The sequence below is a fragment of the Accipiter gentilis genome, chromosome 20 (assembly GCF_929443795.1).
Source record: "Accipiter gentilis chromosome 20, bAccGen1.1, whole genome shotgun sequence".
Lineage (NCBI taxonomy): Eukaryota > Metazoa > Chordata > Aves > Accipitriformes > Accipitridae > Astur > Astur gentilis.
The window spans coordinates 4678765-4704742 of NC_064899.1; the positions used below are offsets into that span (position 1 = coordinate 4678765).

General features: G+C 40.6%; 1 protein-coding gene and 1 long non-coding RNA gene across 3 annotated transcripts in view; one reads left to right on the top strand and one right to left on the bottom strand.

Annotated features, from left to right (window-relative positions):
- MYO10 (myosin X) overlaps positions 1 to 25978 on the bottom strand; it is a 166592-nt gene that overhangs the window by 7132 nt on the left and 133482 nt on the right. For both annotated transcript variants that reach the window (XM_049824196.1, XM_049824195.1), the window contains 15 exons: positions 25807 to 25921; positions 22573 to 22679; positions 21341 to 21550; positions 20998 to 21037; positions 19671 to 20573; positions 18278 to 18401; positions 16150 to 16393; positions 13760 to 13855; positions 10300 to 10393; positions 9495 to 9550; positions 6934 to 7076; positions 6311 to 6505; positions 5025 to 5182; positions 3664 to 3787; positions 1604 to 1901 (listed from right to left, as the gene is read on the bottom strand). In XM_049824196.1, coding sequence (XP_049680153.1) covers positions 1604 to 1901; positions 3664 to 3787; positions 5025 to 5182; positions 6311 to 6505; positions 6934 to 7076; positions 9495 to 9550; positions 10300 to 10393; positions 13760 to 13855; positions 16150 to 16393; positions 18278 to 18401; positions 19671 to 20573; positions 20998 to 21037; positions 21341 to 21550; positions 22573 to 22679; positions 25807 to 25921 — 2907 coding nt within the window. The remainder of the gene's footprint in view (positions 1 to 1603; positions 1902 to 3663; positions 3788 to 5024; positions 5183 to 6310; positions 6506 to 6933; positions 7077 to 9494; positions 9551 to 10299; positions 10394 to 13759; positions 13856 to 16149; positions 16394 to 18277; positions 18402 to 19670; positions 20574 to 20997; positions 21038 to 21340; positions 21551 to 22572; positions 22680 to 25806; positions 25922 to 25978) is intronic.
- On the top strand, positions 32 to 4443 carry LOC126048785 (uncharacterized). The gene is made up of 3 exons (XR_007508979.1): positions 32 to 340; positions 1460 to 1669; positions 4291 to 4443. It is a non-coding gene; the product is annotated as an uncharacterized LOC126048785 (long non-coding RNA).

The following is a 25978-nucleotide window of genomic DNA, read 5'->3' on the forward strand; positions in this document are numbered from 1 at the left end:
ACTTTAAGCTGCCAGTCTGTGAAATATAAAGTTTACTTATTTGAGAATGTTTGTTTTTTCCTGACAGTACTTCTGTATCCAGTATGCTATTTAATTGACAAGCTCAAAGTTTCAAGGGAAGTGTTCTAGCTTGTGATTTACTGTGGGATAACTTGAATACTTTCATCATTTTGTTCTACAAACTGAATGGAAAGAAAAAACTGAGCTACCTTTATGGCATTAACTACAGGAATCTTGTAATGACTTGGAATTGACAGCAAGAGAACTATGAACATCTTCTGGTAATCAACTCCCTTTTTTGTCAGTAACAGTTGTTGGATGAAGACTAAACTGCACTAAGGTACTACAGAAAAAAGCAATAAAGCATATTTGACTGCTCAGTTTTGTGGTAGTGTCACTTAAGATACTTGATTGCTACTGCTGATTTTCTTAAAAAATTCTCTCTAGACCTTACTGTTCAGCAGTTAGTATTACGAGTATTCACTAATAACTTTAATGAACTCAACTCTTAATTATTGAAAACTGTTGAATTGGGGTAGCTTTCAGTACAGAGTGTTTCTATAATATATCCAGTGATAAAATACCAGCTTCTTAGAGCTACTAAGGTTTAATTTATGTGAAAAAGTACAGTGATTTGTGATGTACAAGGCATAAAAAGATTACTGCAGGATTACAGAAATGCTGTAAGATGACTATGGATCTACAATGCTGAAACCACCTACAAATGTTGTATCAGCTGCAATTTTTTTTTAATTAGGAGGCCAGTTTATGAGCCGAGTTAAACTGAGAAAGTGAATCAATGTTGGATTTTTTCATTTTAACAGTTATATAAAGTGATTTGATTTTTTTCACTAATCTTACTTTGCTTGAAACGTCCATCTTCAATACAAGCATTTTGTAAAAATTTATAAAATAATTAGATTTAGCAAAGTGATTGACAAAAATCTATGCTCTAGCAGAAGTGCAGATGAGACCTTTAAATTACTGAGAACGGTTTGTTGTTTGTGGACTAACTTTCCTAATGACACACTCTGCATTCTTCTGCTGAATCACAGCAAGAGAAACTCCACATTCTGGTTAATGCCAAACTGTCAACAATCATTTATTTTTTTTAATGGTCACTAATATCTTAAAATTAGATTTGCAAACAGACATTTTTACCTCAAATACATCTTCAAATATAATAATGTTCTTGTATGTGCATGATGCGTACCTCATAAAACTAAGGTAAGCAGGATGAAGAATTTTTAACGGGTTGATTTAGACAGTTGAGAATGGGGCTGGGGGGTACGGGCTGCAAGTCATTTAAGTGACTTTATACAATTACACAAACACCCCCTTTTGTCAACATTAACAAATTGTACATTTGATTTCTTGGGATTTTGCTTGATTCTTCAAATGAGAATAATTCCACCTAGATCAATTCATACAAGCTTTTCCTACAACATTCTCTTTTCAGATTCATTGTTTGGCATAACCAGTCCACTAAGTGAATGTGTTTTCGTCTCACTTCAAGATATCTAAACAGTGTTACAAGTTGTGGTGAAGAAAAGCGTGAGTGAAAAAACTTCTTTTCTTGCTTTAGTAGTTCAAAGCTTCTCACCTTTTGAGATGAAACTTGAGATACTTGAGGATGCTGCGACTTGGCAGAAACGTACAACTCATGCAGGTGAGTATTTGCCAACTGTACAGGTTCCCCACGCTCCCAGGGTTAGGCACTTTATTGGTCTGCTTGATGAGCTGACAGTAGAGCTCATCTCGAAGAGGTCGTAAATCATGTCCTGTTTGGAGGATACCTTGGATTATAGGGATGGGATCAGACATAGACTCCAGCTGCTGTAAAGAATTAAATATCTTGATGGCTTCATCCTGCAGAGTTGTGTAGCCTTTGTCTTTCAGCACTACAAAAGAAAAATAGGGAGAAAGGTGCTTAGACTGAGATATAAAAGAGAAAGCACTTAGGCTTAACGTAAGAATTGCTTAATGCTATTCTGTGACCCTGACTACGCAGGATATTAGAATGGATCTTTTCCATTTCAAATCTGTGATGCGAACTCATTTTATGAGCTATTTGCTATTGAGGTTTGTTCCGAATTTAGTGAAAACCCATTCTGTCATTTTCTGACAACATAACTTAAAAAGCCTATCTTGCTTGATCAGAGTTTTTTTTGATGGAGAATCTTCCTTCCAGAGCATCCACACTGCTGAAGTGTCTTATCACTTTTTCACTGTCACAAGAAAGCGAGAATCTAATCAGATCGTAAGTAAAGCAAAGCACGACTGCGTTACGGAAAGTGACAAAGATAAATGGCATCATTTTTGTCTACAGCAGTAGCATTTCAATTAAACCTGAAGAATACTACTAAACTAAATCATTGCCGTGACACTGCAACTTGTTTTTTGAGTGCTGGAAAAGGTGGTGATTGTTTTTGTAGTACAGGTTATTCAACATGGGCTAAGAACTTTTACAATCTACTTAAAAGAACCATGGAGTTCTTGGGTTCAAGAGATGGAAGAGATTGCTCTGATGTCTGAATCAGTTAGCCCTACTCACTGTCAAAGCACAAACCAGTACAGATGTATGTTATGAGTATGAAGTTTCTAACCTGACATTATACTGTTACAGAAACCAACTAGAACTCAACTGCAAGTCAAGGCAGTAACTGAGCATCCGTCCATCTGTGGAGCTACATTTAATATAGGAAGACTTCTACCTCAGAGGGAGCTAGCCCTTCCTATCCATGGGGAACAGAGAGCAACAATGCTGCTCTCCTGCATGGGACAACCAGCTTAAGTGCTGGGAAGATGGGAACTGTGCCTTGCCACAGTACAGGAGGAAGAGAAGGGAGAGGTTTCTTCTAGGATTTTCCTTGTCATTCAAGCAGAAGGGTATCACCTGAGTTACCAGGAAGTCTTGCCTAAAATACCTTAGCTTTTAACCAACTGTGACCTCCCGCCCTCCCTCCAAGTATGAAACTTCTGATCTGAATCATATCTTGTTTAATACGCAGTTGCAAATTGAGCTAAGTGAATCCATTTAAGGACACCAAATTCACAACCGTCAATGGCTCTGAACCACTCATTCAAAACAGACTTCTAAGTTAGTGATTGAGCCCAGGATATTAAAAAACATGATTACATCTATTTCAGGAGTAAATGAACCATTACTTCTTAAAACCATGTCCACTCAAATGTTGTTTCCCATAAATAATGCTTCCCACCACAACTGATGAAACTTACACTTGTTAATTGAAAGTTGTGGCTGCTGCAGCTCCCCGCATGGGGTAGGAAGCAACAATGATTTGGGAGGGAGGTTACAATTCAAGGAGAGTGAATGAATTGGGTTTAGTTGCTTATTTCAGTGCCAGGCTTTTCAGGTTCGGTCATCTTGGCTGTGTTACTGAGGGTAACAAACTTATATTACAGCAGCAATAGCAACCTTCCCTTCTGCAAGACCCGTGGAGGAGCACCACAAGCCCATGCCTTTATGCTAGACAAACTGCTATGCTCCACCTCCTGGAAGAGAACAGGGAAACTTGTCTATTTGTATTATAAAAATGTATTTTGCCTACCGTTACTTCACTATAGCCCATTGACTAAAAAATCCCATCCTCTGGTTTAGTCTTTCATGAGGAAAAGTGTTTCTATGACTGAAAAACTTACAGTTTAGATTGATGTCCCCATATGGCAGTGGCAGTAACGGCGAGTGCAGTGGATGATGAGTGTAACGGAGAATAGGGTTTCTTTTATAAATCTGTTCAACCACATCCGCATTCAGGCAGTTTTCCTGTTGGAGGAAGAAAAAGAGCAGGATTTGGGGTCCAGCATTAATGATAATGCAATGCTCTGAGCCCTTAGGTTGGCTGTGAAAAAATTAGTCATCGATGTTACCAACACTACTTGGTGCTAAATCCATTTGTGGGTACTGTGGCTGCCATGGCACTCTGCAGGCTATGAATGCTCAGTACCTGCTAACCCCAGGCCTTGCATAAGCTTACTTTACCTGTGCAGTAAAAGACAAATCACAGCAGAGCTGCAGGAGGCAAAAATGAAGTTTCATAAAATTTTTTTGAAGTGTGTTTTCATTTTACAACCATTTTTACTCCAGTATTTCATAACTGGAATTAACACACCTGTATTCCAGTTTTATTTAAAAATATTTCTCCAGCATAACTAATTGACCTTTTCAGTTAGAATTTACAGGAGCTGCCATTAACAAAATAGTCTAGAAAAACTGCTGCTGTAAATGTGATGCACTCACTCTGATGTCTAAATACTGTTCTTTCTTAGGCTAAGTTTGACAGATGTGTGACCACTGTCTTCTATCAATCCTGAACTTCCATGTATGTCTACTGCTCTGAAGAATAGTCTTGGAATTTAGGACTTGATACTTCTTTTCTATGAGAGAAGAGGTGGCAGTCTCCAAGGGAAAAGGTTAGTAGCAGTTCTCCTCTCTTGCCTATTTTTCTGGTCTCTTTTGAGAATCATTATCCTCTCTCCTGAAAGCACACAGGACCAGAAAGCAGTGAGCGTTAATTGAGTATGTTTCGCATCACGCAGAGGCATGAAATGCTTAGCCCATACTATCATAGCACAAGAAAAGAACCATAATAAAAAAAAACCTAAAAAAATCACAAGAGCTCTCTAGTCCACATCCTGGTGTGCTGCTCACTGTGGACATAGACAAACAGGTCTGCTAACTCATGAACCTGCACGCTGTGCTCCACTGCTAGGCATAACAAGATCTGTCAAATTACAAAAACCAGTAAAACTTGTTATTGTTTTCATGGAAAGAAGTTCTCCCTCTTGCCCTCCAAGTTGCACTTCATACCTTGCTCTTCTACTGTTTAGACAGAAATTCCTTTATCAGGTCAGTGAATACATTCAAGTTCCACAATTTCAGTCCACGTCACTGTGGGATTAAAACTTAATTTTCTGCTTTATTACCCATTATGGCAAAGCCAACATGAAAAAGATTTAAGCAACAATTTTTTCCCACCCTACGCCCTCTTGTTTGTGCCTACCTTAATATCCTGAATAAGTTGCTGAGTTGGAGTATCAATTGGCGCCTTTGTGTCAATCACATTCTGGATGGCACTTGACCAGCGGGTCGCCTCATTAAGCAATTTTGTATAGAGACGATAACAATGTTTACGTCCGTATACGGTTACATTCCAATAACCTAGCGCAACAGGAAGAATTATTAATAATAGAAGCTGCATCTATAAAAATACCCCAGCTTCTATCTGAAAACAGCTGTAGTCCCATCAGACCCGGAGTGCTGCATTCTGGATCATGCTGGCATTTTTTCAGGAACTAAGAGGTTGTACGAGTAATTAAGTATCACAATGTAGATACTATGATATTAAAGGAGGTTCTCCTTTAAAGAAGCCTAGGAGTAATCTCAGAGTACAACCACCATCATGCAGCCTTCCATTTTATCCAGTAACCTTAGGGAAAGTGAGCATAAGACAACACTAAGGAATACTGTTAGCTACTTGTGGGCCCTACTTCTCCAGTCCTGTCTGTAACAGGAAAATCTGAGACAGTTGCTTTGTATGTGAGAGTCTTTCATCGTCTGTGGCACGCATACAAACATACAAAGCATGAACTACCTCTCCTGTAAAAAAAGTCATTAATTTCACACTGATGAAGTGGCAACTATGATAGGAAGCACATTTCAGTTCAAAATCTCTCTCTGCATCATTGTATAGGCTTTTTACAAAGCAGATTCAATTAAAGAAAATCTATTTCATCTTTCACTAGTGAAAGCCTCTTTGAAGTGTCAGTGACCCCAATGAGATTATATAGGGCTGTCAACAGTCGCTTCTCATTTGCAAACAGCCAGTTCCGAGTTGAAAACCAGTTTTGAAAATGCACAGGGGAGCTGACTCAGGTGTAGTATGTAGGTTAGCACAAACTGGACTCTTACTCTAGATCTCCCTATACTTGCTCCACCAATGTTAGTCCTCATAGTTCCTCAGCACGTAAAATAACGTATGAGGAGAGTGCTACCCATATGTCTTTCCCCAGGTCTTTGATGTGTATGTGTTCACGCTAACTTAGCAGCAGTGTCAATCTATGGTAACTTGAATGTTGGTGAGAACAGATTTTACTCCTGCGTACATTACTACCTCTGTTTTTCGGCCAGTAATTCCCTGTAAAATGCCTCAGTGACTTAGGACCCTGATTTGTTCAAACTGCAACCATAATAATCCATTTAAAATATTCTTATGCACTGTTTGTTGCATTTCTAGGTAGTAGGACAGAAGGCAACTGAAAGCCTATTTGGACAAGAGCAAACAGTTACCTGTCTCTTTGAAGATTTTTTCGTCAGGTGGGACCACTGAGCAGAGGCTGTTCAGGACCAGCGTACCCAATTTCAAAGCATTTTTCTCTGAACTCTTGTAGTAGTCCAAAGAATTGTGCGTCAAAACAAACCAACGCTTCTTCAGTTTTAATGAAGACATCTTTGGGTTGTTCTTTACTTCCTTGTGTAGCCATCCTGTTAAAGACACAATTTGAATTGCACTTTTTTTTTTTTTAAACAGAGTTGGACAAAATTAGGCTGCTAAAAGTTAGTTGCATGCTTTCAACAACAACAAAATTATGATGTGAATTGTTTAGCCCACATATTAAACAACTTTGAGTAAAATTTTTAAGCAATGAAATGATGAAGATGTAATAAAATTAATATGAAAACTTTTCAACTGTGGTGTTTACCTAGAAAAATTCTTTTGTCATCGTTACAGTGTTTTGTTACACAGCACGAGTATAACTTCAGCTGTATTAATTTGTGAGTAAACTCCACTGTAGAAAGATGAGGCTCTAACACTACCATGCTGACATATTACCCAGACTGTACTGCGGGAACAATCTCTTCGAAGCTTAATGGATGTTATTTACTTTGTTGCTGTCCTACTCGGTTCTTACCTCTCACAATGAATTCTTGTCCCTCCACTCTAGTGTCCCCCTTTGACCTCTGGAGAAGCGTTATCCAGTGATGCATCTCTTCAGGAGTGTCAGCATTACAGTGAAGAACACGATTAGCAGTGATGATCACAAATGAATTGGGTCTATGAAAAGAAATGAAGGCTTTACAATCGACATACGTACTGTTTACCTCACTCCCCATAACCATAACCACTGTCCATTGTTTGCATTTTCTCTTCAGACAAATACTGTCCACCTCTAAAGCATTTATTTCAACACCACTAAACCTAAAAAAAATTAAGCATTTGAGAAGACTCAATTATGTTGGATTCACACCAAAATGCCAGGGCTGTGAATGGTGGGAAAGTTTACATTAAATTGCAACTTGTCCTATCTCAAAATAAATCTATGGTGAGAAAAACCTCCAATCTCTAATCAGCTTTGGATGTGAATCAGAACTCTATTTCAGGGTCAGATCTATTTAGACTGTCTGCTTCAGTAGTTACATTAGCTAAAACCAACTGCAATTTATAAAGGTCTACAGTGAAGCAGCATGTGAACACAGATTCTTTTATTTTTAATGCAGTGCAACCCAATTCGCAGAGAATACAATCTATTTTTAATGAGAGTCTGGCTTTTACCCAATCCTACACCAGGATTCACTGAAGCATGAAGAACTAGCCCCAGTGAACTGTGTTGATGGGTCTCTGGATTAGAAAGGCAGGTTGTTCAGCCTACAAACACTTACTTACTTTAACCCTTTACCGTTATTTTTTTCATCTGGGAACACACACAGTTTTTAAGAACTGTATCACATGTAGAAAACGGGAATGATGCAGTCTGGGCCACCCCATGCACAAGAAGCTCGTGGGCCTTCCTTTTACAGTTCTTGCAAGAAGGTAACTGGGTGGAAATTGGAACCAATCAAAAAATTGTTTATGGGGATGGAGAGGTTCACCCGAGTACGATACCATTCTCCAAAACCAGCATGTGCCACATAAAAGCTAGATGGATGATGGGATAAAGAAAAAAGTAAATAAAACTAATAGGAGGAAAAATGAGAAAACTGTGTGAAGGGAGGTTACAATAAATCAATTAACATGAGAAGTGTTTAAGTTCTCTTAAAAGTTACCTAATAGTTCTCTACAGCTAGTGCTCACCACTGCCATAGAAGGGGTAAGGGAGCGATCAGCGTCCCACGTTTTGGTCACACTCACTGTGGTGCTGAAGTGCTACATTATTCAGGAGGAGTCGTGGGTGAGGAAACAAGTGGGCACGGGAACCGAACAGAACAATTCTGTGACCATGCTTTAAAATGTGTGAAGCTTTAGACTGAGCTACATGCAGCACGCTCTAGAAAGCTGGATAATGTGATATACAGGCCAGAAGCTACAGACGAGCTGTAGCGAGGGAACTGAAAAAGGAGAGCGCTAAGGTATAAACTAAGGTAGGTCAAGCTGTCAAGCAGGAGATTATGATCAACAGTAGCCAACCTTCCAGGCTCCCTTCTCCTCCTCCCTGGTTTAGGAAAATGACGGAAGCCCCATTCTTGGGATTCTTTCTGAATACAGATTCAAAGGGCTCTGCTCAGCTTCTCTCTTTTGAGCTTGCAATAGTGGGTTCCTACATCTCAAGATAAAAATAATCTATTGCCTGTATTAGCCAAATTAGTTTCCTAATTGAAAAACCTTCCATCACTGATTTAGATTGAGGCAACTAAAAAAAAAAAAACCAACAAAAAACAAACCAAGAAAAAAAACCATGTAAAAAATGCTTACAGGAGAAACGCCTTTCTAACTTAAAATTGTGAAAGCTCTGGACATTTGTGTTGTATCGTTCAGGAAACCTGGGCGTATAATCACTGTTACTTGTGGTATCAGGATCTTGGCAGGCCAAGGACAAACCAGTAACTTAAACCCAGCTGTTGCACACACGTGCAATGAGGAGACTGGAACGAACTCCCACAGTGCAAATAACACCTCACAGCCAGGAAGTAACCTTACAACCAGAGTCATAGCCTGAACCCAGATTGCTTTTTATCCCCCCAAAACACTGTAACTAGTTCAAGAACTGAGAATATCCTGACGGTTAACATTTTATGCTGCATCGTTGTCTTTGTTACAAGACATTTTTATTCTGGGAAATAATTCCCATCCCTGTAGAAGACAACATTCTTGTGTGAGAAGCTGAACAGAAAAATGTTAAAATAAATACATTTTTCTGCCTACTATACTGCTAAAGTACTCAAAAATAAGCTGCTCTCTTTCAGGAGCATTGCTTGTATAAATGACAGAAATATTTAATCTTCTACTTTTGGATCACTTTAATAGCTGAACAGTTCTTATATGAAGCAGTGTCAGGGAAGTTAGTGAAGCCCCCCCAAAACCCACCACCATTCCTATTCCATGTTTTAACATGTGGTGTTTCGGACTATGAAAAGGGAGGTAATAATGAATCGTTTTGATGCATGGTCGGTCAGTAGAATATAGAGACTAGAGTATAAAGCATCTGATTTTGGCCAGAGAAAGGAGAAAAAGCCACCAGGCATGGTTCTGACTTACCTATCTGGATTGTCAGCAGCACAGACAGAATCAATTAGTCCTACATCGAGCGTACCCTATAAACAAATATCCAACCAGAAAAGGAGGAAGACGTTTACTATTACGTTACTCGCAGTACTCGGAGACAGGTGACAGGAGCAGCAGCTTTGATCAAGCAGAATGAACTGCAGCTAAGGGCATCAGTTTCTCTTAACCATTAAAACTGCAGAGGGGAAAACTAAAAGACCCAGATAAACGGATCCAGTAAAAGATTATCTAGTTAAGATGGAGGCAGCTCAAAAACTGCTCTTATTTTTCGATGCTTCCAAACCTGCTTGAACTTTTCACCTAAAAGTGCCATCCCAATCTGCTCAGAACAAACTTCTGAGGCCATTAAGCAGGAGTTTTTACTTCCCTTTACTTGGCATTAGGTTCCAAATGTATCCCATTTATTCCCAGTGTATGTTGTACAGAATGATAAATGCAGAACCAGAGAAATCTCAGGATTTTCAACTCTTGGGTTTTTACTTTACTCATTAACTGTACCTTTGCAAAACTTGAAACTCAAGCGTACACTGTGGTGTGATAAGGAACTGGACGAGAAAAAAACTACCCCAAAACACCACTCATTTTTCGTCAAGGTGAATGATGGGAGAGGAAGCAGAAGTCACTCTCTTCTTGTACAGCTAGACGGAGCCTCTAGCCAGTGTCACAGCTACCACCGCATTTAAGGAGGCCTAGGTTGTGACTCAGAAGCTGTGGCCACCACAGTGCCCCTGTTTTCTGAGAATATTTTCTTTGAAAAGTTCTTCAGATTTAGACTTACCACAGCATTCTGTGGATTTGCCTGCTCATCATGCATCTCTCGGATCTCTTGCTCTGTGGACGCATGGACTTGACTCAGTACACTAAACCACTGGCTGTGGAGAGAAAGGCAGCAGTGTTAAGGAAAATGTTGTTTCTGCACAAGCCTTCTGTATCCTTTGCTCTGCAGAGATCTAGCAGGTTCTGCAGGTTTCTGAAATTGCTTAAGATTCCTTTTGTCAACATGCATAAAAGCAGCAAGGCTTTACGTCGGTGCAAGTAATACTGGGTACAAGCAAGCGCCTCCACATCTCCCATCCCAGCTCACGTCATACCCTTCTTTCTGAAGACAAATACCTTGTAAAAAGTGGGATCCCTGAAAAACTGGCAGTAAGAATACTGAAACATCTGAGTGCTTAGGGTATTTGTAACACATTCCACCTATTTCATCTGGAAAAAAATACATTAGTAGCTACACACAAAGCCTTTAAGGGGAAACCCAACCTTCAGATTATAAATTCTGCTGCACTGATAGCGTGACTGGTAATAGTTTATAGTTTCTTACAGTGATACTTCTGCAAAGACCATCCAGGCCCATCAACTCCTCTGTAAAAGCACAACCGGGGGGGGGGGAGAATAAAAACCCCAAGCGAATACCTCTAACATTTTTTGTTCCCTATGGAGCATTGGAAAATCCAGCTGCTGGAAGGACCAGTGAAGTTGAGCCAGCGCCAATTTGTGCCACTCCTGTGGCCTCGTATACATCCGCAACAGGAAAACCGGCAGAGAGGTTTCCAGTACTTCGGCCCCTAGTCCTGAGCCGCAATCGCAGGAGGATTTAATTCCAACCACACCTTCTGCTTCTGGGAAACCTCTTCCCTCCTGGCACTTGCACATGATAAAGCTCAACTGCTCTAAGCAATCCCACTGAAATGGAGGGCAGAGCTTGGCCTGTTGGGCAGGTTCCTGAATGCCATTCTTTGAGATACGAATTTGCCATTCTAATGAAAACCACCTGGGGCCAAGTTTTCAAAGGGCTCAAAAGCCCAGCCTTTAAAACAGACTCCTCGCTCTTCTCAGGAGGCTCCTCCACCACCACCAGGTTGAGGAAACAAATGCAAAACTACTGGATTTAAATATAAAGCTATCTTTTCTGCAATTGCTCGTAGTCACAGAATTTATGCGTAGGACCCTGACGTGCTGCCTCCTGAACTCCAGCAGACAGAAGCCGACTGTTCCCCATAACGCAGCTATCTGGAAAGCTTGAGAAAACCCGTGTAGTCTGTCCAACAGTACCATCGCTGCCATATCCTAAATCCTTTCCAACAGCTTATGCTTTCATTAGAAACAATGCAAGGCATGAAGAAAAACAAAGATTTAGAGAGCCTGACGATAAAGAAGATAAGAACATACCGAGTTCTGATTCTTTTGTTAAGACTCAGATACCCACAGAGAGGTTGTGCTTAACATTTTACTTTGCTGGATGTAAGACAAGGTCACTGAAAACCCCTCGAAACGAGGGAAGGGTCACCTAGAGAGAAGGAACCATCAGCCGAAGCAAACTAAACCCCACCTCCCAAAAAATTCCCACAAATTAAATTCAGCTTCCCTTTTTGGACTCAGGAATTGCAAATGTATTTAAATGTCAATCTTCTATTTAAAAACAACAAAAAAAGACTTTATAGCACTGTATGCACATTTAGTGATACTTTCTTATTGGATTTTAAAGAACAATTCGGAGTTTTCATGATTTCATATAATCTTTGCGTAAACAATGAGAAAAATTAATCACGGCACTTTGCAAAAGACAAAGGCAGATTTTACTCTCCTTTTGCTTTCCTCCCTCTCGGGACCTCCTCTGTCTTTCAGCTGAGTCCCAGAACCCAAGAATAGGGAAAAAGACAGACTAGGGGTTTGAAAGGAATGAACCCTCAGCAACGGCTGCCCACCGAAGCATTACTTCTTTCCTCAAATACACTTCCACGATCAAAATAGTAATTCCTATTTTGGGGCGGGGGGGTGGTGCGTCAGGTTTCTCTTGTATTTTCCCTTCATTTATATCTAGCCCATGTACAAAATATTTTTTTCAATAGCAGATCCAGAACCAACACAGTCCAGTGATTTTGTACTTCGCTCTTAACACTGCCAAACATGAACGAGGCTTTGACTGAAGCCTATCTGCAAATCCTTACACATCTCCCTCATTAAAGTCTCCTGGGATGACTGAGAAAAAAGAAACATGAAATACACTGGTAAAAAGTAATTTACTCTGGATGGTATGTTATGTGTACTATACACAACAATAGCCTATAGTGTCTCCTCCTCCATGTTTACGAAAAAAATGAGAGAGATGCATGACAACAGACAAGTCTTTACGCTGATAATTTCTTATTGGTGCCTAGGGCACGTACACAAGTCTAATAGAAGAGACTTTAGCTAAGCCTTCATTTTAAAATATACTACCTTCACGCAAGAATCTTAACAATAGCTGCTGGAAAGCTCCTAACTTATTTCAAGGGTAATTTTAAGGATGCCTAAAAAATGAGGAATGATTCTGCATTGTAAGGATTGCTAAATTTATACTCGGGGTCCTGTGATGTAGGAAGGTATTATGCCTTTAAAAAGAACAGAATACAAAGCAACTTTCAAGGCTTCAGAGCAAAGTAGCTCAAGTGACGTTGACATAGGCATCCTGGATTCTGGCCTTGGGGCAGCAAGGCAGTGGGTAATAAGCTTTGATTACTAAGTTCACTTTATTTAAAACTTGACTTTTATGGGCAAGCATATTATTATCTCGTATGAACTGCAGTGTGGGGATTTTTTATTTTTTTAAAAGGATGCACTACAACTGATCTGACAGGTCAAGCTTGCTCCTCACTTACCAGCCTCCCTCTACAGTTTGATATGGATCTTTTAGCAACAAAAGGAAGACCCTTTTTAAATCAGCAGAAAGGGAAAGACTCTCTTGCACGCCCTTCTTATTCACAAACACGCTTTCACCCTAAAATCCACTGACCACATGACAACTTTTATCTGAAAAAATTTTAGGCTCTGCTTAGGCAAACAGACCCCAACCCTAAAGAACAGTACTTTATTTCAGGCAGATTACAGGGTCTTGTACATTGATTTAATCTATGCAGCTAAACACAGCAGGGTAATGCACAAGACAAGCATCAATGGCTGATGACTGCCTCTCTACAGACATACTGTGTTTCAGAAAGTTGCTAGCAATAAATGGGTAACAGCCAAATTCTAGGCAAATTTTCATTGGCAGTCTGACTCTTCCCAGCAATGTTCTGCCACAAGATTTTCTTCTCAGCAGGCCTTTTGAAAAAGTGCTAAATGCAACATGTTTAACACAGCTTGAATATTTTGTGACAGTGGGCAAACAAATTCATGACAAACACGAGTCAGAATGGCACAGAGGTTAAAAAGGAGGAGGAAAAAAAAAAAAAAAGAAAAAGGCCTGATAATTTTCATACCTTGCGTCCTCAGGAGACTCAGCAATTAAGTGGTAGGTCCTATCACCCATTATTAGATCAATACCGTTTTCTTTGCCTGTATTATCAACAATCTCTCTGAAAAGAAGAAAACGCCAAGATTGAGCATTAGAGATTGTCAACGTTTTGAAAATTCTCTTCTGCTGAGAAGCTCACAAACTACTGATACTTAAAATAACAGCAGTCAGCCTTAATCAGGTTCATTTGCAAGACTCACAATGTGATTTATCAGACAGTATTTATTCACCAAACTGTAGTTGTAGTGCTTTCTGCCTATACGGTACAAATATTCAAACTTTTATGAATGTCACTATACCAAGTTGACTATCCTGTTATTGTTTTAACAAAAACTAAAGAAAAAGCATTCCCAAACCTCAAGAGAGGCAAGGATAACTGAGTTGAGAAATGGATATATTTCTGAACTGACTGCATACCCAAGTAATTTTTGGAGTGGTAGAAAGAAAGCTCTTGGAAGATTAAAAACAAAAAGCAAACAAAACCTGGTTTAGTGATTCTGTGTGGTTGTGAGTCAGCATAAAGACAATTCCAAACATGGCCTCCAGAGAAAGCCAAGTATTCATCTGCTGAAAAATTACATCTTTCTCATTTGTAGTTTGGACATCTAAGTATCGATATATTAAACACTCATGAACCACAAAGCACAAGATTTTTCAGGAGTAATTTAATTTAAGTATTACATCAGGTTTTCCTGAAGCTTAAGAAATCAACTTGATTTCCTTTCTGCTGTTTTACTGTATTTGTCTGAGGCTTATTATTTCCTTAACTAGCTATACTTATCAGCTATACCATTCTCATAAATCTCTATCCTATAAACAATATACGGAAGCTCTGCTTATCAGACTCGTGAGGACAACTTACCTGCTATTAAAACAAAAAGCTGTAATTCTGTGCTGTTTTCTTTAATTTGGTTTCCTTCCCTCCCAATAACAGTGTCCAACAGAATACCCCCCTGTTCTGTGTTCTAAGTGAATCAGCCTAAGATTTATTTAATTTGAACAGGGTCTCTAATACGGCGTGGTGAAATACGTAAGTCACATGATATGTTAGGAACGCACTCAGTGACTATTAGTTACCTAGAAAAGCTATTGCTTATTTCTCATGACATGCAGCTCTTTAATACAAGTACCCTTTCTTTTAGCTATTTTATACACAAATAATCATTGGTTGAACCTAAAGTTCAAGTTAGGTTCAACAACCTTTACCTGACAATTTTAAAGGTACATTCAGCAAAGAACTTCTACAGGGCACAGTCAATGAAACAATGTGGTGACAACAAAAAAAGGTTTAAACGTTTTAGAAAAATACGCTAAATAAATGCTGTGGGTACATGAGACAGAGTCAAATTCAGTTTCTACACAAAAAAATTGTGGCAGGAACTTCAGTTTCAGAAATTCAGAGATTTGCTTGACAGCCAGCAGCCCACTGGTTTTACAAGAGCAAGTCAGGATGCTCGCTGAAACCATTTACTTCGTCCTGCCTGAAATCAGGCTCAAGCCAGGACTTCCAAAGAATAGATTAATCTAAGCTTTCAATTTAGTTTAAGTACTCTGTTAAATTAACAAAATAAAATGGATGTTGCAGATTACAAGGAGCAGAGTGGAACCAAGGGTTACAGCCATTTCTATTTTTCTCTACCTTGGAAGTAAGCTTATGTACACTTTTATACAGAAATGAGACTACCAAGGTTAGCACACTCTAATTTTTAAATTAGATAATCTGTAAATTCATAAAGCACACTGACTGTTTAGAAGGAAAAATACCATCCCTCAGAAACCTTTTTTGATGCATGCTTCAGGAAGCATAGAATTTTAAGGCATAAGGAACTTTAGTTAGCAAGACATCAGTTATTAAGTTAGGTTTAGTAAGTCTTTTTTTCTTAAATGAATATAGACATTTTAAAGACTTTTCTACTACGACCACAATTATTTCAAACATGAAAAAAATCATAAATGCATACAGAAGATACAGCTTTGACCCATGCTAACTTAAATATATTCAGGGCCTATTAATTCCACCCTTTTCATTCGAGGTTCGCCTGCAGCTACGGACTTGGCAACGTGCCTCAAATTGCCTTGGGAATCGTTACAGACTAAGTAGGGCCTCCAGTCTGGGAGAAAGCATGGATGGGTTCATTACAGCAGCAGTTTTCTGAAGTATTTGGCACTGGCTTAGCTCTGGAGCACTCTGTAGACTTAAGAGAGCCAAGTACGGACAACACTTGCTTTCAGTAACTTCATCGCACACACTCTCATGCTTGCAATCCCACAGTTTGAAGGCAGGGCACTCGACGCCTTCCCAGACTAAGCCCCAAGAAGTCTTTAGGAGGAACAATGGCTAACAGATAAACCTACTTGGCTGTTCGGACATCAATGGCACCCTTTAGCTTTTCTTCACTGTCATTTTCGAAGTACATCAACCTGGACTGCCTGAGGACAAACCATCGTTTCTTCCAGTTCCTTCTGGAAAGCGTAGATGATCCACCCCCCTTTTTGTGAAGCCAACCCTGCTTAAGTGCTTCCTGCTTGGAACGAAACCACAGGAAAGTCTCATCTTTCAGGACACACCAGCGTCGCTTCCATGTGTTTATTAAGCCACCTGGCAAGACAGACAGACGTGGGTTTATATGCAGTTAAGACAAAAAAATTATATTATAAAACAGAAGCTGTGACCAGACCAACGCTGGAAGATGCTGACCAAAAATGCTGCAGTTAAACCGAGTCTCTGCTGTAAGCCATGAAACCAAAGATCTCATTTTTGCATATCCTTAAGGCCACCAATACTGCTGGCAATCTAAAGACCTTCAAATTACAAATTATAATAAATCTCTATTGAACAAAACCATATATGTAACATGTATATAATTATATATACTTATACATAGCATATCTATAATAAATAATAAATTATTTAGAAGTCTTACCACATATGAGAATCAGATCTTTAACACTGTTTTCAATGTATCTCAGTGATAATCTAAGAAAAGTTTAGTGTTAAACTCTTTCCCTTCTCCAGGTTATTAAGAGGTAACACTATTCAAGTCAAAACCACAAAACCTGAAAAAGCTATACTCTGAGTAGGAACTATACCAGCGTGAGCTCAGTCACACCAAAATGTGACTACATGGTAGATGATACACCTTGCACTCTAGTTACATCGCAGTCATAAAAACCTTAACCAAACCAAGGTACTCCTGTCATTCCACAAAAAATTACTATGTCAGAAAGTAAATGCCATGCTAGTGATGACTGTGTTATTTTTCATACAAAGACAGCTGTGAGCACATTCATCACTGTTCTTACTCCAGGAAAATTAGTTATGCTAGTGATGGGTATCACACAAGGATTCATCTAGATTATTATTTACTATCAATCATCAGAAGATAAACCCAAGAATCTTAACCAGAGAACTCCTGTGTATATTCTTTCAGTCTCTCATCCCCCCTTGCTACACATGTCCTTGTGTCTTTCGGATCTGTCCTGGTTTCAGCTGGGATAAGAGTTAATTTTCTTTCTAGTAGCTGGTATAGTGTTATGTTTTGGATTCAGTACGAGAAGAATGTTGCCAACACCCTGATGTTTTCAGTTGTTGCTAAGTAAAATTTAGACCAAGTCAAGGGTTTTTCAGCTTCTCCTGCCCAGCCAGCGAGAAGGCTGGAGGGGCACAAGGAGTTGGGAGGGGACACAGCCGGGGCAGCTGACCCCAACTGGCCAAAGGGACATTCCTAGACCATGGGACGTCATGCCCAGTATAGAAACTGGGGGGAGTTGGCCTGGGGGTAGGATCACTGCTCAGGAACTAACTGGGCATCGGTCGGCAAATTATGAGCAATTGCATCGTGCATCACTTGTTTTGTATGTTCTAACCCTTTCATTATTGTAATTTTATGATGATATTATTATTGTCTTCCTTTCTGTCCTATTAAGCTGTCTTTATCTCAACCCATGAGTTTTACTTCTTTTTTTCGTTTCTCTCCCCCATCCCACTGGGGGCGGGGGGGAGGGTGGGTGTGAGCGAGCAGCTGTGTGGTGCTTTGCTGCCAGCTGGGGTTAAACCATGACAGGATCCAAAATTAAAGTCAACTGAGGTCAGTAAAACTGGTCTGCAATGTAGAATGCTGTTTATGTTACAACGTTTTGTGAGCAGGAACCAGCTTTCCTCAAAATCTGGTACAATTTGACTTTGTGAGTTATTTTGTTATATTTATACTGGATATTCTATTGTTTCTGAGCCAGCAAAGACATAAAATGAAAGACAGGCAGCCCAAAATGTTGATGTTTCTTTGCAGAGGGGAAAAACACTGCTAGATGTAAGCCACTGCAAGTAACTTAATTTGAGAGCAGCTCAAATTAAGTTAAGTTACTTTTCCATCATCCTTTGAAAAATAAGAAAATAGCTTAACTCTACAGCAATTGGAGTGCAAGGTATAATAAATATTTCTGGTTATTTTGTATATTTAGTGAATTTTGATTCACCCAGTACCTTTCATGTACAGAAAGCTGTGAAAGTAGGGCAGGCTGACACAGCTATAAACTGAATCCCTCCGGTAGGAAAGTTCATCATCTGTATCAAACCTGGAGTCAAAATCTTCTTCACTGTCTTCAAACTACAGAAGAAAGGAAATAAAGGTGAAATGATCTCTCAGGAAGGAGTTTAGATAAAATTGGTTTAGGAGTCTTCAGCTAAAACCCTTTAGGATGTATTGGAAGGATGTGATTCCTCATTTTTCATCCAGCTAACAAAGGAAGGAGTACACGGTAGTAAGTTCCAGCTTGAACTGTTTGATTACACACTAGCCCTCACGTCATGTAACAAATCTATGAAACAGCTTTGTAGCTGCTCAGGGAAGTCTATCCCTTTGCAAGAGCGTGGCCAGGGTATGCTACGTTGCGCTACCTCCCTCCATCATCAAAGTGCTGTGGGTAACAGTTTAGAAAAGTCTTGAAAAAGAAACATATTCCGCATGCTGTGATAATAGCTTTCCTCCACCCTCACCCCAAATAATCAGAATTTCTGTTCTGTATCTGACACACATCCAGAGCCGTGCAACAGGAAGGAGGCCTCAACAGAGACAGCTAAAAGTCTTTCCTCTTAGGGAAGACCTGGCAACTTATCCCGCTGACTATGGTGGCCTTTGACTGTTTTATATTACCTCAACTGTAATACATATCTCAGTGTTAAGATTTTCCTTCTAATACGTCGGTGTTGCTGAAATACTTTTTCACTTTCCCAGTCAGACTTCTCACAGAAGTATTCTGTGAGTGGTAGAGGAAATCGTATTCTTCCAAAAAATATTTGTAGGAGTAAAGCCCACAGCATACTCAGTAAACAGCACTGAAAGAGTTCCTCAGCAGGAGTGTCTGCCTCAGTCATTTTAACATTTGCCATCATGTGAAATTTACTCTCCAAGTAATCTCAAAATACACCTGGCATTTCAGGGACTTCTGCAAGCAGCTTATTTCTCCATACGGAACCTGGTTTTTCTGAAATCAATTCCCCACCATGCTACCTGGTACCCCGGCTCCAAACACCCACACAGAGAAGAATTTTGCTTAGGAATTGCATCGAAGGCCATGCACTGAGCTCCTCACCAAATATCATGCAGTCCTGCGTTAAAACAGATAAACCCATATCCCTGCGTAAGCCTAGGACTGCAAGCGGCATCTGAGCTGCCTCTAACTCTAATGCACTCACCCCGGTGGCATCTAGATGGCAACAGACAACTATATCCATAGGCAGCCTACGCAAATCAAACTACGCAACACAGACGTTTGTAAGAACAGCTACAGCGACTCTACGGCTGCGCAGTGGGGAAAAAAATAATAAGTCAGAAAGCACATATCAATTATTAGGTAATAAAACCGATGATACTTACAGAAGACTGAGCTCCTTCAGAGCTGAACCGGTATGCTCCAGAGCTATTGTATGTCCCCACTGAGCATCGGTAGTCCGGCGACCACTGGCTACTGTGCGAATTAGAGAAGGTCACGCTGCTACCAGAAGTAATAGCACCATCTTCATAATCGTCTTGGTCGTAATCATAGTCTCCGTCGGGAGAAATAAGTTCCACAGAATTGGGGGGTCTACACGATACATTTTCTGGCATGCAGTATGTGGATTCACCGCTTGAAGAGTTGTGGAGACTGACTGTATCGTGGGCAGGAGGTATAAGCATGGTGTTGCTAGCAGCAGGAATTGTTGGCACCACAGTATCATTCATATAGGGATCCTCTTCTGAGGAATCATCGCTTGTTCTGATGCCACTGGTCCTTTGATCAGAATGGCCATGCTCACTTGGGTTGGGCGAATCCTTAAATGCATCATCATCGGCTTCAAAGCCCTCATCTACCTCCTCCTCAGGATATGGCTGGCTGAAGTTAAAATTGGGCTTTTCACTGCAGGCATTTCCAGTCTGTTCAGTCAGCTCAGCAGGATACCCGTTGCCCACAGAGAGAGACTTCTCAATATTTCGGACACATTCATCAATCTCATCGAAGTTCAGAGATTCCAGGAACTCCTGGGCTGCTCGACACGCTTCGTCCTCGAGCCGCCGGAGCTCCTCGTCTCGAAGCTGCTGCAGCCTCTGTAATGAAGCCTCTGTCAAGGACAGCTCCTGCTGCTTCTTCACGCGCTGCAGGTCTTCAATTTCTTTTTCCAGACGCAGGATTTCTTCTACCTGCCTCCTTTCTTTCTGCTTCTCCACCTCTTGCTTCAGCTCTGCCTCCTTCTGGGCTTTCTGAATGGCGGCCAGTTCCTGCTTCTTTCTCTCTTCTTCAGCCTGCAATCAAAATAAAATGAAAAAAAAAATTATAATAAAGCACCTCAATGCAAGATTCCTTCTTTACCTTTATTTATTTGTAAAGCACGATGCTCCCACTGTGCTGTTCACTTAAAAGGACCCTTATCCCTACATCACAAAGAAAAGAAAAGGAAAGAAAAAGAAAAACGAAAGCACGATTACATTTGCTCACAGATACTGGAAAGCTCAAGTACATGCAGAAAGTCCAATCTTTGCCAGAAATTAAATGAAGCATGAGGTGAAAGAAATTTCCATGCAAACAACTGTATCAAGTTTCCTTTGGCTTTATCTGCCAACTCCTGTAATAAGTTTAGTTTAAATGCCACAGATGCCTTTTATTTTTTTAATGGCTGGGTTGAGATAAATAAACAGGATGGCTGAAAGCATTGAGAATATCATTTACCTGCTGGGCGAGACGCTCTGCTTCTTGCCTTTGTCTTTCCCTAAAAGTGAGGGAAGAAAAGAAGTTAGTAAACCAAGCTCAACATAAGCTCATCACATACCTTTGCTAGGGCAATAGCTCAACTTACAGAGATCATCTGCCACGTGGAAAAGACAGCCAAAAATGAGGTCACCAAGGATATGTTTGTGAATATAAAACTACCATGATAGCGACATGCATCTTTTAGCAGAAGCAGCAAAGGTTTCCAAAGTCACTTGATCAAGAATAGCCTGAAATAAAGGCTATTCAGACTAAAACCTAATATGGCACAGACAGGAGAGTGATTAAAGACAGCATACTGCACCTTTCTTCCTCCTCTTTTCTTCTTTCCTCCTCTTGTCTCCGCTTCTCCTCTAGTCGCTCCCTGTAAACACGTCGAGCAAGCTGGCCTCGCCGCTGCTTCTGAAGGATTATGGCTGCTTTCTTCAGGCACAGGAACTTCTTCCTACCACTGAATGCTCTGTAGTTCTTCTGTATCACAACTACATAGTAGAGAACCTTTCTGTACCGCTTTCTGGGAGGAAAAAAAATAAAAGCCAATTTCTAAGGGAACAAGGAACTAATGAGCAGTCACGAGAGGTCTTGCCGTGGTGACCTGCGGTAATGAGCCCGTGGTAGTAAACAATGTATTATTTCTACCTCTGCGATGGTTTCCCTATTCTCGTTCACATTCTCTTCCTTTTGAGAGGAAAGAGCTTCTCTCGCTTCTATGGCAGCGCTGTCTGTATCGTCACTAAGGAAATGCACATTACCTGTCTTATATGTTATGCCCCTGACAAGGAGATGCTAAAAGGAGAGCTCTGTGTGTGTGCATGCATGCCAAGAAAGAATATACATAGATAAGTCATCCCACATCTCTGGAAAGAAGGATCATGAACAGCAGGATAGCTCTGTCATTAAACAAAGCAATATAGTTTTTAAGTAACATACTGGTCAGAATATAAGGACAGGACTAATATACACATGAAAAGAAATTACCTCATTATGCAAACAAGTTTCCTTAAACTGTCCTGAACTGATTTGTAGAAAAAGCAGAGAAATAAACAGATGGGATGAGCAACTCCACCTAATACATAATGCATGAAGCCAGGTAAACAAGTAAAACATTAACCAGCTCCCTAATGTCATGGTTCTTCAAGAACCAAACTAATTAGTTTTATTTGCCTTCTCTTTTCTTACCATGAGGAAGCAAAGATAAATCTGAATCTCAGCTGGTAACTTGGGGCAACCCCACTAGGTGCCATCCAGCTAGCGTTCCTACCACGGCTCTAATGCCATGATACAATTATACGGATACTGGCTGGCCTCCAAACTTCCATACTGTCCTATTCATTGTATTAAAACAATTCCAACTCCATTTTGTTTTATTCATGGTTCTGGCAAAGATACCAGCTGGTACGTTCAAAAGCCACTCACAGGATTGGGATGCCTGGTCCCGAGGAAAAGTTAAGAATTGTGCTAAAAGGATTTAACTCCACAAAACCCCAGCCATTTATTCCAAAGCTTGATTATTAATATTCTCATCTAGTCACTTACCGGGCTGCATAACCTAAGATGTGCGCTCGGATAATCATTGCTGCCTTGGTGACTTCCACCTCTCGCTGTTTCTCCAACTTGTGTTCCAAGGACTCCCGGAGAAACACCTACACAAGAAAACTCCTGGCTTAACAACTTGCGGAGAGCATCATAAATATAAGGACAGCCAGGGTGCTGCCAATCTCAGTCTGAGCAGCAAGCCTCAGCTTTGAATTCAGAGACAAACAACATTTCCTCAACAGAAAAGAAAAAACCAAAAAGTATTCCTCTTAAACGAAAATATCTGCAGATGATCCTCTAACTTTGGATTTCAGTGAGAAGAGCCTGATTACACTAATGGGAATAATGGGTTTTTCCAAAAGCAACATAATTACTGGATTCGTTAAACAGCCTTTCCCACCAAAGAGTAACACAGGCCAAAGAAGTTGTAGGACTTAGCATGAACCTCCCGATTTGAGAGGCAGAAATACCACCCCGATAATTTAGCTGTTTCACAGTAACATTGAGATCCACAACCCCTTACAAGCGTCGTGGCTTCAAATGACATTGCTGTACGCCTGCAGAAGCGAGCAGAAACGAGAGCGGTTTCATATTTAGGTTGACTCGACCGTGTTTTCCTGCTGTCACACGGGGAAACAGCTGCCGGGGCCAGACACCCCCCCAGCCGTCCTCTCCCCCGAGCACTGACCCGGATCATTCGCCCGGACTACCGAGTGCCTCCGGCATTGACATCCATGGAGGTAACCCAGCTTATTTTGCCTTAAATGAATGAAACTGCTTCTCCAGCCAAGCAGAGGCACGGGGGATGCAGCTTCCCTCTTCCACCTGCCTTGACGCCTCTGCTTTTTACTCACCGAGCGGTGAGCTGTGTGCTGCCAGTGCTTTTTCCAGGTCTTCTCAACTTTTTCCCATTCTGAAGGCTAAGTCTGCTGGTATTAGCTATAGGCAGCAACAGCCCGGCACGCTGCCACTTAAGATACGAGCGGCTGGAAATATCCAGCTCAGTGATGCTTTGATTGAGACGGGATGAGAGCACGGCCACACACCACAGCGCGGCGATGAGGAAAGCGCACGGACAGCGTGGGCTCTCCTACGGGAGGAGGGCTGCAAAGACATCTAAAAGCAGGAATGCTTCCTTGAAGTGTTTTGGGTTTTTTGTTGTTGTGGAAAAAAAAAATTAAAGAAACCCCAAACCAACCAAAAAAGCCCCAACAGACTTTTGGGGGTGTACAAGCAGAAAAAAACGTAGGTTTTCCCTCTGTGTTTAAGGGAAAAAAGTCCATCATCAAAGCCAAATCAGCAGCACTCCTGAGGAGAGGCACAGTTGTGAATTTTGAATGTAACTAGAAAGGGACTACATTCTACCACAAATCACCCAGCACTAAGGAACATAAAAAGTCCCACAGAAAGTCTCAGAGTTCCAGTGTCCAGGTTGTACTGGGCAGCTCTTTCTATATAAAGTTTTTACTCATGGAAAAAGACTTTTCTTTCACTCAGTGGGCAATCTTGCTTTGCTCTACACACACTGGCTTTAAAAACCCAACAAAATTCTGCTTCAGAAAGGCATTCAGCTACTTCCTGAACAAAAATGGATGTTAAGCACATGTTAAGCCCAGGCTAATGCCTTTTCCTGAGCAGGTGCGTTGCAGCTTGAGATGTAAAGGACAAGAGAAAAAAACCACAAAAAAACCCCCCACACTAAAGCTAAATCATCAATCGCAGTATCATTATTACTCCTTTTAAATAACATGGGCAGGATAGCGCTCCATCCCATGTTCAGTCCGAAACCAATGCCCTCTTGTTCTCTTCTACAATAAGCTGTTTATGAAGACTCTTACAAATGTGCAAGCAGCTCCTGGGGGTGAATAAGCCCAGGCCCCAGTAAGGGGAAGTTACAACAGCTGGTTAAAACAATTTCAGGTTCTAATAAATATATGTCCCTAAGATGCCAAAGCACTGTCCAGGGTCCGTGCATAAATACTGTTAATACACTACATCTGAAAGTATAATGGGAAGCACAGCCTAGCTCTGCGGCCAAACATTTTCACTGTATTACTTGTAAGCCATCATTTACAAAAATGGGATGAAAGATGACTTCCATCACCATCAGAATATTTCAGATTCTATCTCTTACAATAACTTTAAAATGATTAAGTCAACACTTCTTAAGTGTGCAGAGGAACGGAGGAAACCCTTCAAAACTATGCAGCTGTGGGGAGAAGAGGATGAGGAGGAAGGGTGTTTCACACAGAAATCAATCAGATTTTACAAAATATTTTTGCTACCTTATGGTAATAAGAAAGTTTTTTCACAATTCCAACAACTGACAGGAAAACCGCAAGTGTAACATAAAATTCAGCAAACTTTACTTCTAGATCTGTTTTCTGTTCTCTCCCCACTACAGAAGCCCCTTTGCACCAGACATTTTTAACATTTAGGAAATCTCAGATCCTGCAGTGGGGAATCTTCTTGTAAGCACGCAATGCTTTCACATCAATTGTTAAGTCCAAGAGCACAAATTCGCAAGGGGGGAAGCTCTGCACATAGCTGTTGTCCAAAATCAGACTTGCAAAACGAGCATGCAAAACCACCTGGATTGTTTTATTTCTCAAATTAAAGTTCCATTCTGTTAATTAAAATAATCTGGATTTTGGGGGGAAGAAAAAGAAGCTGTGGGCAAAGTTCACGTTGTCTGGTGGGACACGTATCAAGGTCTAACGTACCTCTGATAAAGACTCTCAGACTAGGATGGCAAACACATTTAGAGCTCAACTCTGCCACATGAACACTGGCTAAAATTCCTCCCCCTGGTTTCAGCCACTGAGCAGGAATCATGGAGGGGGGGTTACTAGTGTGAGTGGAGCTCCCTGCAGAACAAAAGCGTTACCTCACACGCTCCATACTTCTAAAAATGATAAAATCCAGCCACCACGTTTTAAGTTCTGATCTCACCAGCACTATCGCTTGTGAGCAGTGGCAGAAAATCCAAGTGGACTCTTTCTCCCCGAGTGAATCACCAGTCAGTGTCTAAGTGCCTTAGACAGCAAATTCCTCAGCACAACCACTCATTGTTGCTGTAAGGGTTTCAGGAGCACCACAGGCATGCGCAGCTTCTTTTAAGGCCAGAAGTAATTACCATTACAATTACATCTCTGCAGCTGTGCAGTCTAAATCCTGTCCCCTCAGCTTTGTATAAGCACCAGCCCCACAATATGCACAGTCAGATTATTTTACCTTATTTTTTCCAAGCTGCCATTCAGTGCTTGTGTTGTCATACAGACGAAGTAGGACGGCACATTTCTCATTTAAATCTTCAGGCAGAGTTAAGTTTCTCATGAGGACTTTATACCTGGCAACCAAAAGGTATTTATTACTTCATTTAAGAGACAAGTTCTATTTTTGCCGT